Source organism: Electrophorus electricus, chromosome 5 (genome assembly GCF_013358815.1).
Source record: "Electrophorus electricus isolate fEleEle1 chromosome 5, fEleEle1.pri, whole genome shotgun sequence".
NCBI classification, from domain to species: Eukaryota; Metazoa; Chordata; class Actinopteri; order Gymnotiformes; family Gymnotidae; genus Electrophorus; species Electrophorus electricus.
In genome coordinates, this window is record NC_049539.1 from 24,672,797 (window position 1) to 24,689,265 (window position 16,469).

Here is a 16,469-nt window from a genome sequence, read left to right on the forward strand (position 1 = left end):
AATTAATTACAGGGAAAATAACGAAATAAAACATTTAACGCATTTTAATCAATCACACTTTTGCACCGTGGAACGTTTCTTAGTGCACGAGTTCCAGGCATACAGATTATATTGACGCACAGTGTGATGAGCATGATGGAGATGACGGAAGAGGCTACGCTGGTGGATGGGAAATTTAAATACAAGAAACTTCCAGATGGAAGTACAAACAAAAATGTTGTTATTTGCACTTTATGCAGGAAGGAGTTTGTTTATCACAGGAGCACTTCCACACTTCGTTATCACCTCAACGCAAAACATGTTGGGGCTAGCGCGCAGGTCAGTAATGTTAACTTAGCTGCTAAATGTGTTAGTATTCCTAGGACGAGCAAACAGTGTCGCCAGTCAACACTCGACCACATGTCGAGGTTCACATTCAGAAACAAAATGTCAAAGTCCACGTCAGACAAAAATTCACTGGTGAGATGGATTGCTGTGGACTGTCCTGCCACGTCCGTTCCTTGTGAGATACGTTTCTCACTTGCTGGTAACATAGTTCAGAAGAAGAGGGCAGCATTGACCTCTGAAAAGGCTAGTTTGTCTCAGTAACTGGCTGAGGAAGCAGTAGATGTTATCATAAGGCCAATGGGTTTGTGTTACTGACTTAACTAAATGTTGATCAGATTGACATGCTCTATGTTGTTTAATTTTGGGAGTTTTGCTCAGGATATTGGAAGAATAAGAACTGAAGTCAATCAGAGGATGTTTTTAATACCATTTTAGATGATGGTAGACAATATTTTATCTATTTTATTTATAATGGGAGCAGTTGAAGTCAATCAGTACTTTGGCATTTTTGGTCAGAATTTTCAGTATTCTGAAAACTGTTTGCTCTGTGTTTTCTGCACTCATCTATTGGTCTGTGTAGTAGACTGGTGGGAAAATAAACAAGATTTTGAAGTTTAAGCTTATGTTCATTGATTCATTCATCATCCAAACTTTAAATTAATATTTCTCATGTTAAATATTGAAATGTGATTAAAATGGGATTAATTTTGACTAATTAATTACAAAGCTTCTAATCAATTCGATTATTTTTTTAAGATGCTCCAAACAGTGAAGGAATGATGTACAATTGTGTTCTGTTAAAATACTTTGCTAGTGTCTTACTGAAGAAAATACAACATGTGTATCCACCACTTCACCATGTCCTACTACCCTCTGGGTTTTCTGATCAGAATGTAGAGCAGCGTAGCTCACTGAGTTAGGATCCTGCTCCTGTATAAAGTCAAGATTTAATAAGAAATATTAGTCACACTAAAACAAGTAAGAGAAATTTAATTAACACTATGTAATGAATATGCAAATAGATTTAGGTATTTAATAATGTATATCTATACGCACTGGATTATTTTAATCTTGAAAGTAATTTGGAGTTGCTTTTAAGATGTATATCAATCCTTAATTTTTGGATTATGTGTTGCTGTAGATTTAAGAGCAACGTTCACCAAAACCTATCACTTTCAAATTTATAACAATCCAGTTGGAACCTGAGGAACACCTTCCATTTCGATCTGCAATGTGTTACAATGCTTCTTGAGAATTTATGAATACATAATAGATAAACATGAAAGATAAATTACATTTCACTTTAAGAATATGTAAGTGAAAAGCGTTTAATCTGGTTTATGTGTTTGATTTCCAAAGTAAAAGCTAAATGCAAATTGTAAACTAAAGTACTTCAGAATTTCCAGTTTATGCACATTTTACCAAGTCAATCGAAAGCTATATTAAATACACATACAATTTATTGTAGATTTATAATTATTTTAAAATTATTTTTTATGTATTTAAGAATCACCTCTTTGTCTTGTTTAACTTTAGAGCCAGTTTCTGTAGGAAACAGGTAAAAAAACAAAAAAACATATATCTGTATATGTGTATATATATGTGTGTGTATATATATATATATATATATATATATATATATATATATATATATATATATATATATATATATATATATATATATAAACACACACAAACAAACACACACACACGTATTTGCATACATAGACATTTGTATAGGGACACATTATAATACATCTTCAGTTTATTTATTATTGAGTCCACAAGAAATTAATGAGTCAGTTTTAAGCAGTAGTATCATCAGTATTAGCAGTATTAGCAGTACCTCTGTGTTGCTTTCTCCTGTTCAGTAGGACAAAAATATTGATGAAAATCACAATCACAGCACCAAACACTGTTGTCAGCATGACTATATCTGAAGAGCAGTGAGCTGAATAAGGCATTAAAAGAAAATAATTATTTTTAAATCTGTACATGTAACTGTCCAGTGCAGCTGATCTAAATACTGGAGCTGATTTACATTTATGTTTTAAACAGCAGAATAAAATCAACAAAATGAGAGGATGGCCTAATCTCATTTACAGCAGTATAGTAAGCAAAACAGAAACTGATCAGCTGTAGAATATGAGATAACGCACCTACAGAACTGTTCTTGAAAGGGGTTTCATTTTGCACTGAAAAACATTTTTTTACAGTTACATGAATTTAATATAGAACATGACGTAATACATAATAATTTTAATCAATCATCCCATATAAATGTTTGGTATGGGTAATGTAATTCCTCTGTACAGAAAACTTACCTGTCACTTGTAAATATGTAGCATTGCTGAAGGAAATATTGTTGCTATGCCAAATGCCACAGTAATACAATCCTGAGTCAGTGTAATTCACTGCAGTTATTGTCAGAGACGTGTTCTGGGAGTTTACAGACATCACAATTTGATTACTCTGTTTAATAAAATCACAGGGGCTTGTTGCATAATATTTTTTATAGAATTGGCAGTGAAGTTGATCTGGCACAGAATGATCTGTGTGCTTGAACCAATGTATGTAAGCTGGTTTCATCAGGTTATACTGGTACCATAGTGTGACATCATCACCAGGTTCTGCCACCAATATTAAAGTGTCTGGAGATCCCAGAGTTACTGGGAGCAAATCTGTAATCCAGAAAACAACACAAAATAAACACAAACTGTCTGAGGAGGACAGTATATGAAACATTCAGCTTTGACCCTGGACACTGTTATTTTACAATTGCAAAAGTCATCTTCATCTTTGTCATCTTCTTCAAGTTTACTCTCTGTATTTAATAATATAAATTAAATTAGTATTACCTACCAATGCCATGGAACAGAAGAATCAAAAGCGATATACAAACCATCCCTGCTGTCAAACTAGACAGAATGAGGAAATGTGACTCTTGCTTTATACAACTGGAGGTGTGGCTTATGTGCTAACCAAAAATTTGCAAACTGCCATGATGTAATTGCAAAATAAAATGTGAATTTTCCAGCACATAAATAAATAAATAAAAGGCAAACAGGGAGAAAGACAACATATGTTTATACAGTATTATGTAAGAAGCTGCATATAAATTCTCTTGCCATGTTGTATCATGTGGACACAGTTCTTCAGAGTCACTGATGCCAACCGGGATCATTATGCTTGTCATCATTCTTTTAGTTCTCTCTTCAGTTAACATTTTAGCCACTGGCCCTTTATGCTAATACATCAAGGAATGCCCCCAAATTTGAATTAGGGGTCAGTTAGTCCTAAAAAGAGTGTGGCTCTAAAAATATGCATATTTTTTAGATATATGCTACCTCTTTAGCCATCAAGATAACTGACTTATTATTTTGAACGTCTAACTGCTGTAATATCAGATCCAATTTATGTGGTTGCTAGCATTCAAGAGATAAGTTACTTTACTTACAGTAAACAGTAACAGTAACTTTTCACAAATTTAAAAGCATTTTCTCATTTTCAGCTGAAGATTCAAGAAGATACATATGCCTGCCATCATTAGAAACTGAAAATTGTTTCACTTGAATGGTTATTGAAGTTACATTAGCTATCAAGCTGTTATAGCTGTCATACATTTTTACATTCTGACTGTAATGTAATATTTATATAATGGCACGTGTGCAGTTGCACACCAAAACAAATTAATGAATATTTCATTTACTTCTTAATTTTTTTAATCAACAAAGCTATATAATGCTCTGCAAAGATTAATAATTAATAATTAACTGATTACTTTGGAGAGCTAAGTGGACTGGATGGTGAAAACAGTCACTGTATTAAACAAACAAAGATTGGTGGTCAGATGATGTTTTCCGTTGGGTAGAACCAGTTCTGGCTGTATAGTTTGTGTTTGGTTCATGTGGTTTTCATGCAGCAGGTAGCAAAAAGTGCAGGTCAGTCATGTGGTTGAAAAACCTTCAGAACAGTATGTCACACACACACACACGTACAAACACATGCACATCCACAAACACCAGATACGTATGCATCGGCATATAATACAGGCATGCACTAGATTCGTATGATCCTTGCTGAGTTAAAGAAAATGTTCTTAACAATGTTACGATTATGAAAATGTTACAATTATAATTTGGTTTGATTTTTCTTTAACAATTCCAGTATTTTTTTTTAAAAAATGGTTCTGCAGTATAACCAGTATTTTAGTCTTATTTACCAGATGTCCCTGAGTGAACTGCTGTCATCACATTAATCAGGGCTGCTGATCACATCTCTGCCTGTGGGCCCTGAACTGAAGCGATAAAACACTGCATGTGTGGTTTTGACACAAGAAGAGGGTGAAATAAAGGGTCAGACTTGCGGTTGGAAAATAATCAGACTACAATGTGCACACACAAGCTGATACATATACCCACAAACTCTCTCTCTTACATACCCACACACATGCACATGCGTACAAACGTGCACGCACACACACACACACACACACACACGTGCACGCGCGCGCACACGCACACACAGGATAGAATTACATACTTGACAAACAAACGATCATCCAAGTCAAGCTTGGATCCAGCATGCCTGTATTCTCTCACATTCCAGTGCTTATCAGAAACAGAAAAAACAGGGAGAACATCACAGATACTTTAAATGTGGCAAACCTGCAATATGTCTCTGTAACTGCTGTGCCATTGTGTCTGCCTGTGAGGTATCAAGGTCAGGAGCTGACGACCCTCAGGCCTCATCCACCTTTTTCTCTCTCTATTTTCTCTCTCCATCTCCTCCGTCTCCTCCTTTTGTCCCATTTATTAAGTTTGACCTCATTTTTGTGTTGTCAGACTGACAGCCCGTTGTTATACTAGCACCTTTTATAACAAGACCTATACTAGAAAAAACTCATCCAAAGTGTCTCTACACACACAATTAAACATCAACACTCTCAGGATCAATACAGGCTCCTGACTCTTAATTGCCAAATTTCTAACAATTTGGTGTTGTGTCACCTCGTTGGTGAGTAATGCTGTGATTCTAAACCAACGAATATCGTTGGGTGCTATTAGTTTGGACAGAATCAGGATAAGTGATATAGTGGAGATCCTCTAATGGAATAGAAGAAGGCTGTATTATCTTCTCATGGATTGAGAAAAGACTGTCATCCCCTCAAGGATTGAGAGATGATTGTTTTTTGCTACAAATAATGATATCCTCTCAGTGATTGAGAAGACTGTATCCTTTTAGGTATTAAATTTGTGCTTTTATTTTTTCACTGCATTCTTAAAATATATATAATGGTAAGGAGGCGGAGAAGAGCGAGATTATTAAGGGCAAATCCAAAATCAGAGTCGGTATAATGGTCCAGGGTCACAGAGCCAACATAGAGATTATGGGGATGCATGATCAAACAAAAACAAGGGCTAAGATAAACGAAATTTAGGAAACACAAAGCAAAAGCACACGGAGGCAAACAGGGGAAGCAGGATATAACAAAGACTAGGAAAAACTCAGGGGGGCTAAGAAACACAAAGGCTAGGATACATGAAGTACAAACCTATGAGGATACAAAGACAGGCTTTCAAAAACATTCAGACATTAAACCAATCAACTACAGTGAACCTACCACATAAACACACACAATGAAATAAACAATGAAGAGCCCAGACACAGGGCACACATCAGTAGTGGGACATGCCCACTACACACACACACACACACACACACACACTTTCACCATTCCCAATCCCTTGATTATTGATTTCATTCATCTGTCCCTGATTTGAAAATAAAGACACTACAATCATGTATGTACATCTCACTCTCTCTGCATTCATCACAGCTTTTCATTAAAATTTATTTAAAAACAAAGATAAAATTCTGGGCTAAAAGTAACACTGGCCGGCACAATCACACTGATTTCACATTTGTGTATATTTTCTTCTATAATCTGGAATCCATACACGTTTTGTTAAATGTGTCCTATTGTTCTCACATTTGCTGCCTTCTTCCCTTACCAGATGTCTTCACATTGTTCTTCCTCCTGCTAACGCAGAATCCAACACAGACAATGAGGACCAGGAGGAGAACAACCACAGCTACACCAGTGATGACACTAAATGAACCTCCACCTGAAACAAGCAGCACAGCCAGTAAGGATCAGGAGAATACAACGATGACGCCAAGTGACCAGTATGTAACATCACTGTAGACCTCTACTATTTGCAGCTTAAATATAATGACATTCAGTGTTAAGTTTCAGTCTTTTCTGGAATCAGATTCCTCTTACCTGTCTTCTGGAATCTGTGATCAGCCATTCTCAGCACTAAGTCCTTCTCCCGTCCACTGTGATGAACTACACAGGTGTAGTCATTCTTGTCCAGTTCCTCAGGTGAGGCTGTCAGAATGCTTCCCTTCTGAAAGGTTCCATCCTGGTTGGGTAACGTTTGTCTGAGCTCCACATTCTCATGCATGTCCTCTCCATCCTTCTGCCAGGAGATTAAAATCTCACTGGGGAAAAAACCTGTAGCATGACATAACACTGGAGAAGAGGAGTCCTTCTGAATCAGGGCCATCTCAGGAGGAACTGGAGAAGAGAGAGAGAGAGAGAAAGAGAAAGGTAGAGGGACAGGGAAGTGATTATTAATTAAACAATACAATGTCCCATTTGTAATATTTAGTTTGAATAGGGAATATTTTCCATTTTTAAATATGTTACTGACAGTGCTGACATGGACCACTGATAAAGACTGACTACATTAAAATGTAAATATTTATTATCCCATATTATACTATTACTACCTATAATATAGTATCAACACTTCTCTTGGTACACATCTTTGGTCACAGTACAAAGATGACAGTTATCTTGAATATTTGAATATGTTTAATATTAATTTTTACATTATCAGAGTATGTTCTAATGAAGAACAGTGAGAGATGTGTGTTTGTGGTGAACAGATATTCACATATTGCTGAGTAATAAGAGAGTAAATCTGAATGCAGTGTGTCTGAAGAGATTTACAGTAATGAGTGGGAATACAGTGTGTCTGAGCAGCTGATTTACAGTGATGAGGGGTAAAGCAGTGTGTTTGAGCAGCAGGTTTACAGTGATGAGGGAGAATGCTGTTGTCTCAGCAGCAGGTTTACAGTGATGAGGGGGAATGCAGTGTGTCTGAACAGCAGGTGCAGTTACATTAACAGAGCAGATCACACACTCTACCTTTCCTCTGCAGAGTGTCTCTGCCATAAGCCACATACTTCTGTAACCACTCAATACAGGTGTTCTCCAAGTAGTTATTTTGCCACACACTATAACCAACATCAGAATCCCACATGTGTTTGGTAATTTTAGCTTTATCATTAGCTACAGTCCAGGTGTGTGTGTTCAGATCCAGACTGATGAAGTCTTCTCCATCATAGCTGTACTGCATGGATCCTCTCTTGGTTCCATCATCGTCCAGCTCACAGCCGTACATCAGCTGCACTGTGTGAACCCCTGTAGAGACACAAACATGTCACCGTTGGGTTTATGTTTTGTGAAAGCAGACACAGTTTTGCATGTTTTCTTGAAGAGGCTATTGTACATTTAGATGTGTGCTAAATTAATATTACATATCATACATCATAATTGTTTTAGTGCCTATAAATAATTCCTGTATGTGAGTCCCACATATATTTATATTTAAAAACTGACAAAACAAATCTGCTTTGTGGGAAGCTGGAATATCAACACCTGTTGAAAGGGTTGGAAAGGGACATTTCAGAGAACACACACAAACAAGCCTTCTGTTAACAATTTGAGATGTTTTTCTTTACTCAGGTCTGTTTCTACAGATCTAACCTGAGTTGATCCTTTACATTACAGTCACTGGTTTAGTTTTGCCTTTTCACTCCAGCTACTCTTATAACTGGATTTACTCTTGAATACATTTTCAAGTTTAGCATTCAATGAACTCCATCACCAATAGACCCTACAGTTCTACACATTCCATTAACAGTAAAATATACTTTAAGTTTTTGTATTTTATTCAGTCATAGATTATTTTTATTATTAGCAAACTAGCTGACTAGCTTCATATTACTTTTATATTTTATATTACAATTATCTTTCTTGACTGTAAAATTATATCTTACACAAAAACAAAATTGTAATTTAATAATCAGCCACGATTTTTAATAATAGGAACGTTAATAGTATTTGAATGCACAATTATTTATATTATTTTAGGGCTCCAGGCCATTCTAATATAACGTGTAACTGTAAATGTCCACTTTTGTAATCAGCTCCAGAGAAAGGTGTCTGTCTAATGTGCGAGAAGAATAAATATAAAAGACCGGAAACTTTCTTTATGTGGTTTTACACAGAAGTTAAGAGTGATTGTAGCAACACAGTTTACAGGCATGTATGTACATTTTCTCTGCCTGGTTTTCTATATGACTGTTTAACAAAGTAACGACACATGAGGAAGCTGCACACTGTAGATTGTAAGAGGTACAGAATACATAATACAGTTACTGCCTGACTGCTTGTTTCCATGGATACTGTTAGACCTATTAGACTCTAACAACAAATGTTGTTAAGTGTCACTCTGCTGCTGTTTCTGAGTATGTTCATCCTCACCTTCAGTCTGATTAAAGCGCTGCATTAGAGTAGCTACATTGTCTTTGAAGATCTCCTGAGTTCTCTGCTGAATCTCTGTGTTTCTGTTCCAGTAGTCTGGATCATCATCATCAACCTTCTTTATCCATGCTGTCTTAGGAATCCTCTTCTTGATGTTACTGTCATAGTACATAAACTGTTGTCCATCCACCAGACCAACAGCAGTGAACTCTGGGAAATGTATTCCTGGAGTGACTGCAGTGTAGAAGTAACGTGGAGAGTGACTGACTGTAAAGGGAAAAAACCACACCATTATTTTTATTAAAACATTAAAACAGTAACCTCAGACACAAATGTTACAGGTCCAAAACCTTATCAACTCAAGTACTTCTAGAAAGAATCAGACTTCTTCTGAACTTGTCAATAAAGGTTATTTACAAAAGAAAATGAAAAGGCCAGTTTCTTCCATCCTTTATAATTAACAGACTGTACAAGCAACACTTTACATTGTAACTCTGATTTCTGATTCTCACTACACTTTGATGAATTGACTGATATGGTTGATATGACACAGCTGTGGATTTTATCGTAATACTCTTTGAAGACATGAGCGCACAAGACGAGCTCTTAACAGTTTTTAAGACAATTCCTTAAGATTATAGGAACAGATTTTCTGTTTTATTAATTCCACACATCTCACTAGGTAATGCTGGTTACTTATTTCTTTGTGAAGAAAGTCCACTTGTTGTATTTCTGGCGATATCCAAATCAGATGCATGTTTGACCAAACCCTCCATTGAGTTACCAGCGATTCTCGATTCTACAGAACAACCTGGTCTGTACTGCCCACAGAGTTGTTTGACATGAACAGTTACTGATATGCTTCCTGGTACTTTTTCCCCACATAATATTACATTGGTAGCTACATCCACCCACAGAATATTAATGACATGTCGTCAAAAAGTGCACCTGCCTCCTGGTTGATTTGATAAAAACACCAAAATTGGAAAATACAAAAAAATAAAGAAATAAGACTGAATAAATCAGATCTATGATGCATTATGTAGCGCTCAAAAATCACAAAATAAATTTTGAGTTACGCATTATCAACATATTAAATGTGTGCAGCCTTTCGGATCACAAACACCAAAGAAAATACATTTCAAGGAAAAGGACTAACCCAAGATATACAGTTGAATATATAACTACATTATTTATGTTATAATTAACACACCGCAAGTTGGACAGTGGGAGGCTAACTCTGATTAAATCCTCCATATTAAAGTAAAATTAGGTATTAGTAGCAGGTGTCTATTTTAGAACAGGTCAGACGCTGTGAAGACGGAAACTTCAGTTCATGTTCATTAATTCACATAAATTGTGTAATTTCATTTAACATAAATCATTTTATGTTAAGTTATTTCTTGTCTTGATGTCAAACTTCAGTACATATTTGTTTAAAGTACTGTATACTAAATGCATTTTCTAAACAAAAGGCCTGATTACGCCTAAAGAGAACCAACGCCTAAGTAGAAGCCAGATACATACCTGCCAATACGAGAATAAATGTTAAACACAAGGAGCAGCAGGGCTTTCATAATCATGTTAATGTGATCCATAGAAAAGCAGACTTTGTAAAAGACACTTTGATTAATCCAAAAATTGATCAATTACTTTACTCTTGGATTAAAACTATAATCTTGTCTTGCATCATCGAAGTCCTAACGAGGAAGTGATCTTCATGTAACTTTACACAGAGCAGGAAGAAATTGCATAGGAGACGAGAGGTAGAGCTATCTGCTCTTCAGCAATTCAAAGTCAAGTCATCATTAATGATAATACCATACATTACAGTCTACCCAAACTTGCAAGGTTGATAGCTAAGAACTTCCTCTCTTGACTTGCAGTGGAAATGTTTTGGTATTATAGGAAACTTCTGACAACTAGCCGAGGACGTAGCCTTGAACTGAACATTGGGGGAGAGCAAATCTACCCAGGGAGCTGGGAATTCACTCACTCATGGGATTATTATTATTATTATTATTATTATTATTATTATTATTATTATTATTATTATTATTATTTATTGTTGTATAATTATAATAATATTATAATCATATCTAATTAATTATAGTAAGGTAAACTACAATCTTTCTTGAATGAAGGAAAGTGACAATTGGAATAAGGACACTATGAGCACCTGGTTCTTCCATTTGGGACCTTCCATGTTTCAGGCATTCATAAATGAGGTCTTAAGGGAGTTTCCTGGATAGATCTGTGGTCACCTACATTGACCCCATTTTGGTCTGTTCACACTCCTATGACTGACAGCAAGCAGTCCCCATCTGAAGGGAACTACGGGGTAGGAGACTGAGAGCTGCTGGTCATGAAGCCTTTGAGGAGTGGAGGTACTGGCTCAGGGAGCACAGCACCCCTTCAGTGTCACTGTCTATTTGAACCCAGTGCCAAGTCTTGCCATCTCTCTATTGTTGTTGTTGTTGCTGTAAGAGACTAATAAAGTATAGCCATAATCATATAGACAGAAACCTATGAATTGTTATATGAAATGTTACATCTGTTATTGTTATATATCTGAATTATTAAATGTTATATATTATTCTTGTATCATTCTGCTCTTCTCTGTTTTCCACTAATCTGTTCTCTACTATCTGTAGCTTTCTTCCTCTCCTCTTCTCTCCAGTCTATTCTCCTCTCATTACTTTTTTTTTCGTTATGTATTTAATAGTTTTATTAATTACCCCCCCACACACACCCACACACACTCTGGGGGCCTCCTTTATTAGTGTTAATGTATTTTTTATTTTTTTATTTCAAATTAGGACTTTTCTTTATCAATTATATTTTTATTTAAATACATTTTATATAAATAAAAGCTGCTACTCTCTATATGTTCACATGCATCGCTCCGAGGATTGACACGTTACCGAGACTTCACGTGGGATTTCTAACAAAACGAAATATAAAAACATTACTGTTAGCTGAATATGCCCATCACCATTGTTGGGCACTGCATGAATGTGTCCAGATAACAAACCTATGATAGCTAAGATCAGTAGTGATGGTTGATTGATTTTTGCATTCGCAAATTGGCCAAAAGAATAATATTGTTCAGGATGGACCAACAGAGGGCACCAAAGTTGTTCGCATGGCCCTTAACAAGCTTTGAGAAGTCTCAGTACATCATCTCATAAAAGTTGGGTAGGGAACCTTCAACCTGTGGATTATTTGTGGCCCTTGTCTCAACACATACTAGCCAAAAGCATATTTAATACATTTTACATTGGATATGTTATTATGTTTCAGTCTGCATCAGTAGAGCCATGGATGCTGCGACTTGGACCTATTTACCATGTTATGTTAGTCATCCTACTATACCAATCAACAGCCAGCCTAAGAACAGCAAGGACACACATACCCACCAAACATTTCCAAGTGCTGGCAGCCAACAACTTTATTTAAAGTGATTAAAAACTTACCCAATAAAGAAGTAGTCAAAGTGAAGATTAGTGGGGAGAGAGCTCTCAGCAGGAAGGCAGGAAAGGTTGAGATAAACAAAGAACATAAACCAAAAATGTAATCAAAATTATGATGCGTGAAAGAAATTAAAACAACAAAACGTAAAAGATATGGCGAGAAGTGGCAGCAACAAATGCGCCAAGTGTACCATCATCCGTAAGTGATGAAAAAGCTCATTTACAGGTTTACAGTGATGAGGGGGAATGCAGTGTATCTGAACAGCAGGTTTACAGTGATGAGGGGAAGTGCTGTGTGTATGAGCACCAGAATTACAGTGATGAGGAGGAATGCAGTGTATCTGAGCACCAGAATTACAGTGATGAGGGGGAATGAAGTGTGTCTGAACAGCAGGTTTACAGTGATGAGGGGGAATTCAGTGTGTCTGAACAGCAAGTTTACAGTGATGAGGGGGAATTCAGTGTATCTGAACAGCAGGTTTACAGTGATGTGGGGGAATGCAATGTGTCTGAACAGCATGTTTACAGTGATGATGGGGAGTGCAGTGTGTCTGAACATCAGGTTTACAGTGATGAGGGGGAGTGCAGTGTGTCTGAACAACAGGTTTACAGTTATGAATTGGAATGCAGTGTGTCTGAGAACCAGATTTACAGTGATGAGGGGGAATGCAGTATTTCTGATGAGTAGGCTTACAGTGATGAGGGGGAATGCAGTGTCTCTGAACAACAGGTTTACAGTGATGACGGGGAGTGCAGTGTCTCTGAACAGCAAGTTTAAACTGATGAGGGGGAATGCTGTGTATCTGAACAGCGGGTTTACAGTGATGAGGGGGAATTCAGTGTTTCTGAACAGCAGGTTTACAGTGATGAGGGGGAATTCAGTGTGTCTGAACAGCAGGTTTACAGTGTTGAGGGGGAATTCAGTGTATCTGAACAGCAGGTTTACAGTGATGTGGGGGAATGCAATGTGTCTGAACAGCATGTTTACAGTGATGATGGGGAGTGCAGTGTGTCTGAACAGCAAGTTTACACTGATGAGGGGGAATGCAGAATGTCTGAACAGCAGGTTTACAGTGATGAAGGGGAGTGCAGTGTATCTGAACAGTAGGTTTACAGTGATGAGGGGGAATGCAGTGTATCTGAACAGCAGGTTTACAGTGATGAGGGGGAATGCAATGTGTCTGAACAGCAGGTTTATAGTGATGAGGGGGAATTCAGTGTATCTGAACAACAGGTTTACAGTGATGACGGGGAGTGCAGTGTTTCTGAGGAGCAGACTTAAAGTGATGAGGGGGAATGCAGTGTCTCTGAACAGCAAGTTTACACTGATGAGAGGGAATGCAGAATGTCTGAACAGCAGGTTTACAGTGATGAGAGGGAGTGCAGTGTGTCTGAAAAGCAAGTTTACAGTTATGAAGGGGAATGCAATGTGTCTGAACAACAGGTTTACAGTGATGAGGGGGAATGCAGTGTTTCTGAGGAGCAGGTTTACAGTTATGAAGTGGAATGCAGTGTGTCTGAGCACCAGATTTACAGTGATGTGGGGGAATGCAATGTGTCTGAACAGCATGTTTACAGTGATGATGGGGAGTGCAGTTTGTCTGAACAGCAAGTTTACACTGATGAGGGGGAATGCAGAATGTCTGAACAGCAGGTTTACAGTGATGAAGGGGAGTGCAGTGTATCTGAACAGTAGGTTTACAGTGATGAGGGGGAATGCAGTGTATCTGAACAGCAGGTTTACAGTGATGAGGGGGAATGCAATGTGTCTGAACAGCAGGTTTATAGTGATGAGGGGGAATTCAGTGTATCTGAACAACAGGTTTACAGTGATGACGGGGAGTGCAGTGTTTCTGAGGAGCAGACTTAAAGTGATGAGGGGGAATGCAGTGTCTCTGAACTGCAAGTTTACACTGATGAGAGGGAATGCAGAATGTCTGAACAGCAGGTTTACAGTGATGAGAGGGAGTGCAGTATGTCTGAAAAGCAAGTTTACAGTTATGAAGGGGAATGCAATGTGTCTGAACAACAGGTTTACAGTGATGAGGGGGAATGCAGTGTTTCTGAGGAGCAGGTTTACAGTTATGAAGTGGAATGCAGTGTGTCTGAGCACCAGATTTACAGTGATGAGGGGGAATGCAGTGAGTCTGAACAGCAGGTTTCTAGTGATGAGGGGGAATGCAGTGTATCTGAACAGCAGGTTTACAGTGATGAGGGGGAATGCAATGTGTCTGAACATCAGGTTTACAGTGATGAGGGGGAGTGCAGTGTGTCTGAACAACAGGTTTACAGTTATGAATTGGAATGCAGTGTGTCTGAGAACCAGATTTACAGTGATGAGGGGGAATGCAGTATTTCTGATGAGTAGGCTTACAGTGATGAGGGGGAATGCAGTGTCTCTGAACAACAGGTTTACAGTGATGACGGGGAGTGCAGTGTCTCTGAACAGCAAGTTTAAACTGATGAGGGGGAATGCTGTGTATCTGAACAGCGGGTTTACAGTGATGAGGGGGAATTCAGTGTTTCTGAACAGCAGGTTTACAGTGATGAGGGGGAATTCAGTGTGTCTGAACAGCAGGTTTACAGTGATGAGGGGGAATTCAGTGTATCTGAACAGCAGGTTTACAGTGATGTGGGGGAATGCAATGTGTCTGAACAGCATGTTTACAGTGATGATGGGGAGTGCAGTGTGTCTGAACAGCAAGTTTACACTGATGAGGGGGAATGCAGAATGTCTGAACAGCAGGTTTACAGTGATGAAGGGGAGTGCAGTGTATCTGAACAGTAGGTTTACAGTGATGAGGGGGAATGCAGTGTATCTGAACAGCAGGTTTACAGTGATGAGGGGGAATGCAATGTGTCTGAACAGCAGGTTTATAGTGATGAGGGGGAATTCAGTGTATCTGAACAACAGGTTTACAGTGATGACGGGGAGTGCAGTGTTTCTGAGGAGCAGACTTAAAGTGATGAGGGGGAATGCAGTGTCTCTGAACAGCAAGTTTACACTGATGAGAGGGAATGCAGAATGTCTGAACAGCAGGTTTACAGTGATGAGAGGGAGTGCAGTGTGTCTGAAAAGCAAGTTTACAGTTATGAAGGGGAATGCAATGTGTCTGAACAACAGGTTTACAGTGATGAGGGGGAATGCAGTGTTTCTGAGGAGCAGGTTTACAGTTATGAAGTGGAATGCAGTGTGTCTGAGCACCAGATTTACAGTGATGTGGGGGAATGCAATGTGTCTGAACAGCATGTTTACAGTGATGATGGGGAGTGCAGTTTGTCTGAACAGCAAGTTTACACTGATGAGGGGGAATGCAGAATGTCTGAACAGCAGGTTTACAGTGATGAAGGGGAGTGCAGTGTATCTGAACAGTAGGTTTACAGTGATGAGGGGGAATGCAGTGTATCTGAACAGCAGGTTTACAGTGATGAGGGGGAATGCAATGTGTCTGAACAGCAGGTTTATAGTGATGAGGGGGAATTCAGTGTATCTGAACAACAGGTTTACAGTGATGACGGGGAGTGCAGTGTTTCTGAGGAGCAGACTTAAAGTGATGAGGGGGAATGCAGTGTCTCTGAACAGCAAGTTTACACTGATGAGAGGGAATGCAGAATGTCTGAACAGCAGGTTTACAGTGATGAGAGGGAGTGCAGTGTGTCTGAAAAGCAAGTTTACAGTTATGAAGGGGAATGCAATGTGTCTGAACATCAGGTTTACAGTGATGAGGGGGAGTGCAGTGTGTCTGAACAACAGGTTTACAGTTATGAATTGGAATGCAGTGTGTCTGAGAACCAGATTTACAGTGATGAGGGGGAATGCAGTATTTCTGATGAGTAGGCTTACAGTGATGAGGGGGAATGCAGTGTCTCTGAACAACAGGTTTACAGTGATGACGGGGAGTGCAGTGTGTCTCAGCAGCAGGTTTACAGTGATGAGGGGCAATACAGTGTATCTGAACAGTAACTTTACAGTGATGAAGGGGAATGCAGTGTCTCTGAACAGCAAGTTTACTCTGATGAGGGGGAATGCAGAATGTCTGAACTGCAAG

General features: G+C 38.4%; 1 protein-coding gene and 1 long non-coding RNA gene across 2 annotated transcripts; one reads left to right on the top strand and one right to left on the bottom strand.

The window, feature by feature from the left end:
- Positions 1 to 204: 204 nt before the first annotated feature.
- LOC118241410 lies at positions 205 to 9,112 on the top strand. The gene is made up of 3 exons (XR_004776064.1): positions 205 to 318; positions 6,380 to 6,516; positions 9,040 to 9,112. It is a non-coding gene; the product is annotated as an uncharacterized LOC118241410 (long non-coding RNA).
- Positions 6,510 to 9,364, bottom strand: LOC113569108 (BOLA class I histocompatibility antigen, alpha chain BL3-7-like). Its single transcript, XM_035526276.1, has 3 exons — positions 8,948 to 9,364; positions 7,547 to 7,822; positions 6,510 to 6,910 (listed from the first exon to the last, which is right to left on the bottom strand). Exons 1-3 carry the CDS (start codon positions 9,237 to 9,239, stop codon positions 6,576 to 6,578), a joined length of 903 nt encoding a protein of 300 aa, XP_035382169.1. The 5' UTR covers positions 9,240 to 9,364; the 3' UTR covers positions 6,510 to 6,575.
- Between the last annotated feature and the right edge of the window lie 7,105 nt (positions 9,365 to 16,469).

Coding starts and splice junctions, on each gene's coding strand:
- LOC113569108 (XM_035526276.1), bottom strand. CDS start 9,239: ATGGTGTGGTTTTTTCCCTTTACAGTCAGTCACTCTCCACGTTACTTC. Junction 7,823..8,947: donor GCGCTTTAATCAGACTGAAG/GTGAGGATGAAC, acceptor GTGTCTCTACAG/GGGTTCACACAGTGCAGCTG. Junction 6,911..7,546: donor AGACACTCTGCAGAGGAAAG/GTAGAGTGTGTG, acceptor TCTCTTCTCCAG/TTCCTCCTGAGATGGCCCTG.